General features: G+C 37.8%; 1 protein-coding gene across 2 annotated transcripts; it reads right to left on the bottom strand.

Moving 5' to 3' along the window:
* Positions 1–3,720: 3,720 nt before the first annotated feature.
* Positions 3,721–14,602, bottom strand: LOC143852705 (ABC transporter B family member 21-like). Of its 2 annotated transcripts, XM_077362261.1 has the most exons (12): positions 13,999–14,602; positions 13,447–13,501; positions 13,177–13,352; positions 12,252–12,473; positions 11,864–12,102; positions 10,378–10,903; positions 9,781–10,054; positions 8,677–9,491; positions 7,991–8,257; positions 7,350–7,613; positions 4,669–4,962; positions 3,721–4,323 (listed from the first exon to the last, which is right to left on the bottom strand). In XM_077362261.1, the coding sequence occupies exons 1-12, from the start codon at positions 14,236–14,238 to the stop codon at positions 3,967–3,969; spliced, it is 3,729 nt and encodes a 1,242-aa protein (XP_077218376.1). In that variant the 5' UTR covers positions 14,239–14,602; the 3' UTR covers positions 3,721–3,966. The 2 variants fall into 2 exon arrangements, with proteins under 2 accessions (XP_077218376.1, XP_077218377.1); XM_077362262.1 differs by lacking the exon at positions 12,252–12,473.
* Between the last annotated feature and the right edge of the window lie 534 nt (positions 14,603–15,136).

The following is a 15,136-nucleotide window of genomic DNA, read 5'->3' as shown; positions in this document are numbered from 1 at the left end:
ATTTTATCCTCCCGGCATTCTGTCATTTAACGTGAATATATACATTCTCAAGGTGAGAAGTTGTTAGACTGGTAAAACTCAAAATGTCACACATCTGTTTCGAAAAGAAAACACCATGAAAAAAAGGCAGAAATGAGCAAAACTGATGCAGACTAAAGTTCATATATGAACATCAACTCACCAAAAGATCAAAAGGGCATTGAATTCACACCTGTGAATTAATGGGTTCTGAAGTTCTATTGATTTTATCATCCTCTTAACATTCTTCAGGAGATTCTGTCTGAATATACATGTTCTGAAGCTAGAACAGCAAGCATGTAGCCTACAATATTGACTGGAATATTAGTAGAAAAATTGTAGCATCAAATCTCTGTTTCTCTTTCTCTTGCCACAAAATCTGAGATTTTAAGTTTGAAAGGAAAGCTTTGTAAATCTGTTTATAGTTCATGAGCTCCAGCTAATACAACCGAGGCACTTGGAGCCGTATTAGTTTGGCATTACATCAAGAAGTATATTATAACGGACAAAACTTATATGGGTGGATATCCGGCCCACTTACATAATATTAGTGTGATCCGGACCCTTCATTCGGTCGCCCATATTATTAAGCTAATATGAAGAGGAAAGAATTGCACTTGCCGGATTATCCCAACTCTTCAATCAATGGGTTGCAAATGGATATATGATCCGATAAATAGAAAAGGTCGAAACGACTGATTTCATCTTGTGTCATCTATAGATCGAGAGCCTTTTGATGAACGATATGGATCGCTCTGACTTATGTGGGTGGGCCCAGGTCAAGCTTCTCATGCTCACATGAAAGACATCCATCCAATGTTCGGATCTTTTGGATCCATCGGTCCAGCTGGGTCCATTGACACCCCTATTTGGTCAAATAATTTTCATCATATGAAGCTTATATTTTCACTAGGATTAGTAACTGAAAGACATTGAAGCTAAATCAAGGGTTATTAGTTATTACAGTTCCCAAAAAACTCTTACAAACCAATTATTCGTCCATCGCAATCTTTGCGCGATTAATAAAGAATGGTTGTAGTTTCCCATATAGAAAAGCTCCATTCACGAGGTGGCTGGTCTAACGTGCGTGCGACAGACTGGCCGCGAAAAGCCTTTTGCGATGAACACTAGCAATTCCCTAAAAAAATATGCATGTTGTAAATAGAAAACCACATGCCTTTTTTCTGATTTTCTTTTCCATTTTTTAAGGCATTTGCCTAGCCAAATTATTCCGGAATCCAAACTCTGTAAGACATCCAACCGAACACAGAGATGGATCATTGGACGTCCAAATATCAGTTGATCGGACAACTGCAACCGTCCAATACTGTCCCATCAACCCAACCGCTGTGTCTACTTTATTTTAATCATCCACTTGTAAAGGCCTGTCTTTTGGCCTTTTGGGACATCGACAATCACAGTGGGCCCAAAGTAACCTAGAATATGTTGTGTTGTGTCCCACTTATTTTGGACACTTGGGCCCACTATTTCTATATTTTTACCAGTAGTATCTCAAAAACGAGGAATGCCAAACTAAATTGCACCTTGCAAAAACCCACCCGCAAGGGCACCCCATTGGATCATGTTGGGCGACGTGGATCCAATGGGTCGCCCTTGCTGCTGGGTTTTTACAAGTGTGCCTTTCTGTTTAGCATTTGTCAAGAAAAAAAGAAAAACATAAAGTACAATTCACGGTCCATTCATAAGAAGATATATTTTAATTGAAAAGAAAGGTGTTTTTAATCATTCTAGCTTGGCATCTTCCTGTTACTTCTAATGTTGATTAAAGAGGAATAAAACAACAAATTTCGTATTGTTTATTGGTAAACAAACCGTTAAAAGCCTTCATTTTCAACTCAATAATCAACTTTCCCGAACGTAGGAGAATTGCAAGAACATTTTGCATAAGCCTTTTCACTTTTTTATTTCACTGATGTTAACCCATTTATCATAATTATATAACAAGAGTATCTCAACTTTAATTTATTATTTTAAATTTGGGTTAATTTTTTAATTTGAATAGAACAAATCAAAATAATAAAAAAATAAAAATTATATGGGTATTTTTCTGTGTTTTTGGATGAACATGATGAGCAAGTAATGAAGGTTTCCTCCCTAAAATGGTGTATGCTTTACGCTGCTTGCGTGGATGACACTAGCGGTCAACTCTTTCACACTTGTATCATGAACAGACAGATCAAGACTGGTGTGATCATCCAATCCTATCAAAGACTTATTAATAGTATCAACTAATTTTACTCCAATTAAGATACAAGTACTTCCAAAATCAATCTTTATTTGAAGGAAAACACTTCCTAATGGGATTTCGTTTGGAAAATAAAAATGAAAGTGAAATTGACCAACGATTTGGTAAGAGTTTTTATATGGTTTTCAAGCATGCATTCAAGTATTTGAAAAAATAAAAAATAAAAAATTGCGGCCATGCTATTTGATTATTCAAATCATTCACTTGTTGGGGCTCAACTTAAATAGTTTGTGCCCTGAAAATCATCTCCATAGAATGATCCTAACCTTCCGATATGGGAAATAAACCTATCCGAAAGGTGGCTTTAATGTTCCATTTGCAAATAAGACTTTGAATAATCTCATGAGGTTGTTTCACCTCCATCGCGACTAACTGCATCTCCCAAAATTAACTTTTCACTCGTCTGAGAAGGGCTGAGATTAATCTCACTAAAAAACTTGTTTTTTTAATATCAGCCCTTTATTAAAAAAAAAGTGAAAAGCTAGAAATTAGTGGCTATGGAGGTGAAACAATCTCTAAATCATATTTCCAAATAAAGATTCCTTTTGGCTGTATTCAAAGAGGTCCCTTGGCCTTAACTACCCACTTCCCATATAAAATCCCAAAGGTTACTGTCAAATCTTGAGAAAAAATCGCAAACAATTACTATGAGAAGCCTAACGTAACCCCACATGATGTCTGTATGATCTCGATCGTTCATCTAAGGGTTCCCCCTTCTTGATGAAAATGAGTAAATGACTCCCATCCGACATATTGACCCTTCATTGCTCATTTTTTTAATCAATGGTCTATTTTCAAGTCATTGATCAGACAATTGGGATCATTTTTAAGTATGATGATATTCTACTTATGTTGACGAAATTAAGCAGCCGTTTGGATGCAAGGATTTTACATTCTTGAGTTATAAAATTCAGGATTTAGCTTTTTAAGTAGTGTTTGGATTTAGCTAAATCCTTTGATCAAAAACTACTAAAAAGCCCAAATCCAAACGCTATGGAGTATGGAGAGAAGAAAGCTAAATCCTGGATCGAAGCACTACTAAAAAGCTAAATCTAAACACAACTAAGAAGTAAAAGCCTGAATTTTAAAATCCGAGAATGTAAAACCCTTGTACTCAAACGGCCATTAAGTGTGCGGATTACACTGACACTGATACTGTTGTCAATGTGAATGGGCCTCCATTAGGATTTTCATGTATTTATGCTAGCAATTGCGAACTATTCATTTGGGTTTGTTTTTTTTATTAACAAAAAAGTATCAATGGTGAGTGAGAGTTTTGGGGCATGGCATGCGCAGTGAGCGAACATAATTCTTGCAAAAAGTGTATGTTTTATGTTGAAGTTTTAATGAGATATCGATTTCATGCAGAGCGGAGAAGCCCCAAAGGTGGTCAAAGTACAAAAGAAGGAAAAAAACCAGCAACAAGGGGGAGGAAATCAAACAAGACTCAAAATACACAATCCACAATATTGTCTAGTGTGTGATGAACTGACCCTCTTCTTTTCCTTCCAAAATAAAACTATAGATTGCACTCCATAACTGGCACTTTCTATATATGCTCTTTCTTAATTCCTCTCTAGAGATAATAGTACAATTACGTCCAAACAAAAGTGAGAAGATTGGAAGAAATGGGTTTTGAAACAGAAACCCATGACATCAAAACTAGGAAAATAAGATGAAAATTATAGAGATGAAGCACTCATGTGAAGTGCTACTAAGGAGGCATAAGTCCCATCTTTGATATTGATTAAAGCATCATGCTTTCCTTTCTCTATGATAACCCCATTTTTTACCACTGAAATTAGATCTGCCCCTTTAATTGTGGATAACCTGTGGGCCACCACCATCGTTGTCCGGTTCACCATCACTCGATCAAGTGCTTCCTGCACCACTCGCTCGGACTCAGCATCGAGTGCACTTGTTGCCTCATCCAATAGCAGGATCTTCGGCTGCTTCACTATTGCACGAGCTATCGCCACCCGTTGCTTCTGCCCACCTGATAGTTGGATCCCTCGCTCCCCTACTAACGTGTCATAACCCTGCAATTTCCAGAATTTGGTAAAAAATAATTTTAAATAAGTTGCATCATAAGATTTTTTTTTAAAGGTAACAGATGATATCGCACCACAACTGACTCCAAAACCACACCATCCTTTGCCAAATGATCAGCCATCTCATTGGCAGACCTTCTCATGTGTTGGATTTGAGGGCCAATAAGATGCACCAATCTTCTGCAATGGAAGTAAATCCAACGGCTTTGTGTTGCAGGGTGGTGATTTTATGTGAATCTCCATAAACATGTTAGAAGTAACCATTATTTACTTTAATTTCACTAATGTGTGATAAAAGAGAAAAAATGATTAATTGGGTCACAGTGTTTAAACCTGTTGCAAGCTACTTATGAACTTGTGGGCATTTGCAGACTCGGCCGCAGCTAAAATATCTCCTTCAGTCGCATCTCCTTCTTTTCCATAGGCAATGTTGGCTCGGACTGTGTCGTTGAACAACACCGGTTCTTGACTCACCAGACCCATCTGGAGCCTCAACCACCTCAACTGTAACTTCTGGATTTCAATTCCATCTAGCGTGATTTGACCTGAATCAGGGTCGTAAAACCGCTGCAACAATGAGATTGCAGTCGATTTCCCACTCCCACTTTCTCCAACCAAAGCGATTGTCTGAAAAGTAGAAGAGAGTGAGATTGTTAGACTTATTAACCCCTTGCAAATCCATTGTTCTTATGTACTCTGTGTAAGATTGTATTTTGGATGAGGAAATTGAGTAGGAAACACCAAAAAGTTCACCATTTAACTGGAATGCATACTAAGAGCGACTGCTCTCATTGAGAGAGGAGCCTATAGACTTCTTGTTGAGAACACGAAACAGGCAAACACATGAAGACACAAAGATTTACAATTTCAATGGAGACACAAAGATTTACACAGGAACTAGAGATTACAAGGGGAAATCGGTATCTCTCACCAAACCCGCCCATAAACCCTTGCACTGTTGCACACCCGTCTCACCCTTTTTGAGCTCTCAACCCTCTTCTGAAAACTAGAATACGAAAATAAGCCTTCAAACCCCTTATACAAAGCAGGTCAAAACAAGCTTACCCGAACTCACTTAAATAGCAGGATAGGGAGGGCCGCTTCCGGAACGCACACATTTTTCGGAACCAACCAGGGTGAATTACTTCAGTGTCTTCAGTCTATAGTTTTAATACTCCATTGAAATCTACTGTAAACTTTGAGCAAAACATTTATAAGTTAAAACAAAGCAAACGAAATGAGGAAACACTGAATTGGTAATTTTGTAGATAGAGCCAACTCAGTGTTGATTGCATGTTCACTTGCTATGTTATCTTGCTGTCATATAGAGACTGTAGAGTAGAACTACATAACATGTACTAGGGGGAAGTTAGTGCTGTACTTCAGTTTTTAGCAAGCATGAATGGTTGTTAACCTCGTTGTGTACTCAACAAATACTGCACAAAAGTCAGTTGGATTTTATGAACCTCCAATGGAACTTGAAATGTTAGATAACAAAACATAAATGAGAAAGACCAGGAAGTTCAGTATTTAACGCAATAGATTCATGGAGTTGCTGTTGTATTGAGTGAAGTTTAAAGTAATGAAAGAAGAAGAGGAAGATATCTTTATCAGATGATATTTCTCTCTTGTAATGTTCTCTTATTGTCACCGTAGTGCATAATGTAAGATGCTTAAGTACCTAATATTGTGAGGTTAGCACTGCACACTTGCATGCACTGCACACTTGCATTTCAGTGCTAACAGTTGTGGTCTTTGTCCATGTTATACACTATGAATACTCTATTGAGAGATGCTGGTTAATTTTTTCCATTTCTTTTCCCGTTCTAAGTGTTCAGCGAGTGTAGTTGGCATCAAGGTTTTAAATTTCGACCGAAATCCGAAATTTCAGATAACGAAATTGAAATTGGGTAAAATCGAAATGTTACAGTCGATCGAAATTTCGTTTTCCCCAGAGAACGAAATTGAAATTGGGTAAAATTGAAATGTTACATTCGATCGAAATTTCGTTTTCCCCGAAATTTCGGGCCGAAATTTAAGGGATAGGACCAAAAAATCAGTTTTTTTATTCATTATTTAATATTATCCCAAAATTTCATCCAAAATTACCGAAATTTCGGCCAAAATTTCTGCAATTTCGCCGAAATTTTAGACGGGATAAAATATTACGTTATATCATTTCGATAGATTTCGTCCGAAATTTAGGCTTCGATGAGGACCTAAGCGCATTCCGAAACTGAAATTTAAAACCTTGTTGGCATTAAAGACGGAAGAAATTTCTTGATAACAGTTAAAGGTAGATTTTGATCCTTTTTTTTTTATTGGCAAGTGGAGGTTAGGCAGGACCTCAACCAGATATATTAAAGGTAGATTTTGATCCTAGGTTACTGTATTTTGATAAGGTGTCGCCTATGGAGAGAATTCAACATTTAGTTGTTTGTCATGTGATACAAAGTCTAGTTATTTGATTTTTTTTGTATTTGTCTGTCTGATACCATGAAAACTCTAGTGAACTTCATTTCAGCTTATATCAAAGTAGTTCTTAGATGCCCCAAGGATTTATCATCAGCTAGCAGATATCTGCAATGTACCTAAGCCTATACTAGTGAGAAATCAAAATTATAGCTTTCGGAGAAGTTGGTAAGTTAACATGGTATCAGAGCCAAAGGTCTCGAGTTCAAACCTCCCGGATAGCAAAAATGCACATGCGATGATCAGTCCAAAGTGGGACCACATGTGCCACGTGTTTGCCAAGTGGGCCACACGTGCGGGGGAGTGTTAAAAGTATAAAAGATAAATAACGCCTTTCTCCAACAGCTTAAGCTTTTGGAGAAGTTGGTAGGTTAACATATATTATATCATACAACATAAGAAACATATTTAAGTCCAAGCATTCACATAGTGAAACTGATGGCAATTTGGTGCGAGCAATTTACTCAAATAGGAGCATAGGAAACATTTACTAACATCAGAGAAAGGAGTGCAGATCCATAGATTGATTGATTGAGAATTACCATGCCAGATTGAACATCGAGGCAGAGGTCTCGGAAAATCTGAACATCTGGCCTTGTAGGATACGAGAAGCTGACATTCTGAAACACAATGTTGCCTTTCACATCTTCTAGTGTCACCCCGGAACCGTCGCTCGGATCTATCTTTGATTTCCGATCAAGAATTGAAAATATAGAAGCAGTAGAAGTCTTGGCTTTGCTGGCATCAGGTGCTAGGGAGCTTGACTGAGAAACTGCAGCAGCCGCCATCGTGAGAGCAAAGAACACCTGCAAAATCAGGCAAGAAGCCATGAAAAAAAAAACTTCTCAATAAAATTTAAGGTGGCGGATCTGGTTCCTAGATAAATTATGGGTTTAAAAAAAGCCATGAATTCAAAATGTTGAAAAAAGGAACCAACTGCCAAGTTTGTCAAATGTGACAAGACAAGGAAGTTCAATAAAATTTAAGGTGCCGGATCTGGTTCCTAGATAAATTATGGGTTTAAAAAAAGCCATGACTTCAAAATGTTGAAAAGAGGAACCAACTGTCAAGTTTGTCAAATGTGACAAGAAAAGGAAGTTTTCATCTTCTTATTTTCCTTCTATTTTTTTTTTAAAGTTTAAATATTAAATGACCAGTCGATAAATATGTAAGGATTACATACACGAAAAACTTTCGCAAATGTCGTCTTCCCGTCCTCGACGAGGCGGGCTCCAGCATAGAAACTGATTGCATAGACACAAAACAGAAAGAAAAAGGAGAACCCAAAACCAATCCCACTGATCAACCCTTGATTTATCCCTGTCTTCATCGGGCCTTCACATTTCTTTCTATACAATTCCATCACCTTCTCTTCTGCACAGAAAGAGGCGACTGTTCTTATACTCCCAACTGCATCATTTGCAACTTGACTTGCTTCCTCGTACATCATCTGAAACAATTTTCATAGTTCCATTTATCACAAACTGAAAAACATGAGATGGAAAAATGGAGAATAGATGATGTGAAACCACCAAACTTGCAGGTCTAATCAATCTCCTGCTGAGTTTAAAACACATCAAAATATACTCCAGATATTTATGAGATGTAACTTCCAGAAGCAAACAAAAAAGAACCAGGACTTAAAAATAATAGAGATGGCCAAAGCAAAATCAACAGTTTAATTCACTTAGAAACATATATTGGTACTTCCTAAAAATTGTAGGTTCAGATCCCTAATCTGTTATATTCATTTTTTGTTTTCTGAAAACAGTTTTTTTTTTTTTTTTGTCATTCATCCAACATATGATGATTTTCCATAAGTTTTTATTTTTTGAATGGCAATGATTTTCCATGAATTAGAAAACAAACCTTTGCATTTGCGCTGAATCCTTTCATAAATTTCATTTGGGCATATCCACTGATGCCTAGTAGGGGTACCATGGCTGAGACTATCAGAGCCAATTGCCAGCTCGCTACAAATGCAATTACCAATCCAGCAACAAGTGATGCAATGTTCTGAACAATCAGTGCAAGAGTATCTCCAACCAGACTGCGAACTGTCGCTGCATCTGCTGATAACCTAGCACCAATTGCACCACTTGAGTTTTCAGAATCATCAAACCACCCAATCTCCATGTTCACCACTTTTGCAAATGACTTCGATCGGATCCTTTTTATCAATCGGCATCCGGCCACAGAGAAGAGGTACCTTCGTGCTAGGGCTGCAAAAAATGATGCCAGGCCAAGGACAACGAACATCAATGACCAAAACTTGGAATCTTTCCGGAGCTTCGGAGGTGGTTCAAAGAATGTTCTAATTGCATTAGAAATAAGTATCCCAAAGATGGGTAGAATGCTTCCATTGACTATTGCAGCAATACTGCCAAGCACTAGCACAGGGATCTCTGGCTTGTTGAGATAGGCAAGGCGAGAAAGCGGCACATCTTTTGGTTGTTGGGATGCCTTTGAGGTATCGGGTTCGAATGAGGCAGTTCCTTGGATGTCATCAGATGACCCCCGGCTTAAAGATTGTTGGAAGGACATGCGTGGGCTTGACTGCTTTCCAGAATCCAACATAATGGTCTGGTCAGTTATAGGGTTTTCGGAGTTATGGTAAACTTCTTGTAATCGTATAAGTTGAGAGTATGCTCCATTTGGATCCTTGAGTAGCTCTGAATGGGAACCTGATCAATTGACACAGTTGGCAAGTCAGTAAGTTCCTTATGAAATATGATTTAAACGATGCCAGTTAATAAGAATTCTATAATAACCCATCTATCTTCACAGAAGGTCGATTTTCCTTTTACATATGGATACTCTGGCTATACAAACAAATTGTTCATTTTTTACCCCAGTGAACAAACCAAGCGTGCTCAACAAAACTGGAGTCACAGATAGGAGTTGCAGCTGTGACAGTAGGTTCACCGGGAGGCAATTTTAAAACCTACAATGATTAATTTTCAAGATTCATACCTTTTTCAACAATTGATCCCCGATGGATCACAGCAATCATGTCAGAATTCCTAACTGTGCTCAAACGATGGGCAACAATAACAGTGGTGCGGTTGATCATGATCTTGTCCAGTGCCTCCTGCACAATCCGTTCGGACTCGGCATCAAGCGCGCTTGTGGCTTCGTCTAGAAGCAGAATTCTTGGGTCTTTTAGAATTGATCTGGCTATGGCAACTCTCTGCTTCTGACCACCTGACAGTTGACTGCCATGCTCACCAACCATGGTGTCGAGTCCCTGGTTGTATAAGATATCAACAGAGAAGGTAACAGTCATACTTTCTAAAATTGGTAACAGTTACTGTAGAGTTTACGCCGTTTCTGATAAGAAGAAAGGAACAGTGTCGACTATTCATCTGTTTGAGGCTGTCATGAGACTGCATCTTAACACATGAGCCAAGTACACTTAGTACACCTTTCTCGGCAAATCGACAACCTTTCATATTTTTATTGATGTATTGACTATACTTTTAATAATGGTTTCATCATTACACAGAAAAATGGAAGTGGCAGTAGTGAAAAGCAATGAAAATTGTGTAGAACGACAAAAAAAATTACAACCTGAGGCATCTTGTCAATGAATTTGGAAGCATTGGCAAGTTCAGCTGCAGCTTTGATTTCATCAAGAGTTGCACCATCCTTACCATAGGCAATGTTATCTTTAATGCTAGAAGCAAAAAGGACTGGTTCTTGGCTAACAAGCCCAATTTTTTCTCGAATCCATCTTAATTGAAACTCCTTGAGATTTATACCATCGATAAGAACTTCACCAGCTTGTGGGTCATAGAACCTCTCTATGAGACTGATAACTGTCGATTTCCCGCTTCCACTCTCTCCAACCAAAGCCGCAGTTGTGCCACTCGATATCGAGAGGGAGAATCCTGTGAATATTTTCTCATCTGGTCTTGCCGGATAACTGAAATAAACATCTCTTAATTCAACATCTCCTCGGATATCATCCAACTTCCGCCCACTAGTGGCATATGCATCTATTTCTGGTTTCCTCTTGATCGTCTCAAACATCTTGAATGCTGCAGCCTGTCCTGCTGCAAATGCGCTTATGCACGGAGATGCTGAGCCTAGATTCCTGAGTCATCCAATTGGACACGAATGGATTAATACTTGGCAGGAAAAAAATATTAGCAAATATTTCTTGCTGAAATTCTCAACAATCAGAATCAATCTATACATAAATGAATTCATAAATCTGGGATTCAGGGGGTATGACTTGAGGAATAAGGATCCGGTCTTTTTAATTTTGACAGGCCTGACCTGATCGTGTTTTAGAAACATTTGACTCTACACATCCCAAATTCCACTACGCTAATAAATAAAAATTGCTTCAAAGAATGACGTAGAGTACATGATCTAGTGGATTCCATCACAACAAACGTATGCTGCATCCCTGGTTGTATAGTTAAATGTGCATATATCCATATATTTACCTAGGGGCTAATTTTCTCTCTATTTTTCGGTATCATTGTCCATTAAGGAAATTCATAATTTTCCACTCTTGTTTGTTGGTTCCTATATACATGAGAGAGACCCCTAATTTGAAGTTATACAAGTATAAATTTCCACCCTCTACTCTCCCGTTAACATCTAGTCCGTGCTAGGCATATTTTAATTGTTCTTCAGCATTTTTCAACGAACCCCCAAGGGTTTGTGGGTCTTTTGATATATAATAAAAGTTGGGCATTTAGGAAGCTTGTAATCTTATCATGACTAACAAATTTACAGAAACTAAAGTTGCAGCAGAATAAAATTTAAGTGATAGGAGTCGAGTGCAAATGTAGGAGACAAGAGTGCAAATGTTGGTATTAGTGGTCAAATTCAGGAATTCCACATAGGGTTACCAAGTGATCTGGATTAGTTAGAGCATAACAGATAGGTGGTGGACATGAGCTATGCTTATAAATGTATGCATTTGTGTATGCATGTCCACATAGAAAACATATGGAAGGTGTGTTTTCAGAATAATTTCAACTGTGGTTTTCTATAATGATTTAAGTTTTTTAATCTATATAAGTGAAAGTATGCAACTTACAGAGAGCTGGTCAAGACTGCAAAAACAACATTAATAACATCTCCACCCCAATATCCTTTCTCCAACACCATCTTTGCACCGAACCACATAGCCAAAGCATAAGTGGAATAGAGGAAAAACATAACTGAACCAAAACCTGCTCCTGCAACCAATCCCTCATGAACACCTGACTTGTAAGCAGCCTTCAAAGACTTATTGTATTTATCTATGGCATGCTTCTCCCCAGTAAATGATGCAACCTGATTAGCAAACATGTCAGAAATATTCCCACAAAAATGACACAGAAATGATAATGCTTGTGGTTAGAGTAATATAATCCAGTTGTGTGTGAGGAGGAGGGGGGAGGGGGGAGATAGGGGGATATACGTCATGCAAAAACATCACCTACCGTTCTAATTGAACCAATCGTCTGTTCCACCACAACACTAGCTTCTGCATAAGATGTTTGTCCATGGGATGCCATCTTTGTTATAATGATAGACATCATCGCACCAGCGATCACAAGAGGAGGAATAGTGGATAGCAAAACAAGGGTAAGAAGCCATCCCTTAATAAATGCAATCACAAATCCTGATATGAATGATGATACCAGCTGAATGAACTTTCCAACCTGTAAAGGGGAACGAAAAAACTTGAAAATATATTCAAGAAGATTGGCACTAGGCAATTAATTGGCAAGTCAAGAAGAAAGGCAGCAATGTCTCTTCTTTCTTTTCGCAGAGAGCTAAATACACAATTAGTGATATTTATCAACAATGAATCAACAATTCTGCGAATTAAAAAAAAAAAAAAACTGTCCCAGACTGAAACTTTGGCAGCAATCAGTACGAGTGTAATAATAACATAGGTATGGTGTAGTTGAAGGGCAGGGAATATTCTATTGATCTTCAAGTCTGAGTTTTACAGTTGAACATTTTCAACTTCTGAATTATATAGTATATATCCGCATGTAATCATAAGCCTTCAAGAAAACATCCAGTATATACTAAATCAATAGCATATCATACAATTTACCAATAAAAATAATTAACGTACAATTTGCAAAGAAACAAGCCACATATGATCCTACAAGTCTACTGGACATCTTTACTAAGTTAAACTGTTTCACAACATCACATTGGCTTCTTAGTTCTCCATTGACCAAAAATAATTACATCAAACTATGATCTTCTCAACGCCAATGCCATCATGTAAAGGCAACCAATTGAAATTAGTGGTGAACCTTTATGAGAATCGATTAATAATGTTGACTGTCACACAAAAGAATTACATGGAAAACAAGTAATTGAGTGAGTTCAGAGTAGTATCCGTACCTTTTCACCCATGGCATCTTGAATAAGGACAGTATCGCCTGACATCCTCCCAACAACTTCTCCTGTGCTCGTCTCCTTGTCAAAGAATGCGATGTCTTGTCGCAATATGGTTTTCAAGTATAAATTCCTTATTCGTGCAGCCTGCCTTTCCCCTGTGAGCACCCAACAAGCCACCTCTGTTTAAGAACAAACACAGTTTTATCAGTCCCCAATAATTTTTAAGCATTTTCTTAGGCTAGAAGAAAATAGTGGCATGATCCATTTACTTACGGAAGAATGATGCTGCACCTGCCGCCACAGCTAAATAAACAAACCTCAGAGATACCTAAAAATATAGACAGAAAGCAGCATAACTAATTTATTATCAGAGTACCATTAAATGTAAAAACATAATTCTCCATCACAATACCATTCAAAAAAAAAAGTCGCCACACAATCTATAGGCGACAACAATAAGAACAGGGGATTATGCTAAGTTTTTATAAGAAAAAAGAAACTAATTTGCCAAAGGGAAAAAAAGGAGATTCTTCATCACATTTCACTACTTTATACCCTATAAAATAGTTAAAAAAAACATTAAAAAAATTGAACACATGTCAAATTGAAAACATTAAACGTCAAAGGCTTTGTTGTGTTGAGTTGAGAAAAGTAAAAATCTTATAACATCAAGTAATTGCTATGAGGTTTTCAAACAGTCACAACTTTTACAACCCAAATTCAAATGGAAATTAAGCCCTGGAAAATTTAGTAGAGGGGTCATAGAAAAACAACATGGGAACACTGTGAAAGAACAACGATCAAGTTTAATGAACGGTTATATACCTTGGAAACTTCATTAACCATCTCATGGAGCTCTACAGGTTTTCCAAAAGAGTTAACCACTTGTCCAAGGAGAAGAGTCATAAGTGGCATAGCAGCACCATTTGCAATAGCTGCAACTGAGCCTATGATCATCAACACAACGTCTGTCGAGTCTGCAAGTGAGAACAGCTTGTAAAATGGAATACTGTTCTTGTTCTCTTGTTCTCCTTTTATCTTCCCAGAGTTGTGCCCGACGTTCATCTTTCCTGAGTTTTTACCGGTATTTAGTACAGGAGACTTGCTCGGTGATTTGATATCACCATCCGATCTGTTATCCGTGCCATTTTATCAACTGCAGGACTGTTGATCCTCTTTTCTCTTTGAAATCAGTGCCAATTGTCAGTTCAAGAGCTTAGCAAAGCTGTAGATCGATTTATTCTTCTGCACTTCAAGCCCTCCTTCATAAAAAAATCATCTATGCTTGATCTGCATCAAAACCATGATCTTGATATCTTCAACTAAAACATATAAATCTGGCTAGCAGAAATTACTAATTTCTGCAGAAAAAAATAGTTGAATTGAGATGAATGAGCTCCTGTTTATATAAACGAGGTACTTGCAGCCGTATTAGTTTAGCATTACATCAAGAAGTATATTATAACGGACAAAACTTATATGGGTGGATATCCGGCCCACTTACATAATATTAGTGTGATGCGGACCCTTCATTCGGTCGCCCATATTATTAAGCTAATATGAAAAGGAAATAATTGCACTTGCCGGATGATCCCAACTCTTCAATCAATGGGTTGCAAATGGATATATGATCCGATAAATAGAAATGGTCGAAACGACTGATTTCATCTTGTTTCATCTATAGATCGAGAGCCTTTTGATGAACGATATGGATCGCTCTGACTTATGTGGGTGGGCCCAGGTCAAGCTTCTCATGCTCACATGAAAGACATCCATCCAATGTTCGGATCTTTTGGATCCATCGGTCCTGCTGGGTCCATTAACACCCCTATTTGGTCAAATAATTTTCATCATATGAAGCTTATATACGTGGCCCACAGACACAGTTTGGCTTAGCATTTATCTGCGACAAATGCTGAACTGATGCATCCAAACATTGTTATAAAATTCTCCTAATAATATA

The sequence above is a fragment of the Tasmannia lanceolata genome, unplaced genomic scaffold (assembly GCF_043159265.1).
Source record: "Tasmannia lanceolata isolate RefF3 unplaced genomic scaffold, GAP_Taslan_0.1 ptg000019l, whole genome shotgun sequence".
Classification (NCBI taxonomy): domain Eukaryota; kingdom Viridiplantae; phylum Streptophyta; class Magnoliopsida; order Canellales; family Winteraceae; genus Tasmannia; species Tasmannia lanceolata.
This window is presented reverse-complemented; position numbering and strand designations above follow the sequence as displayed.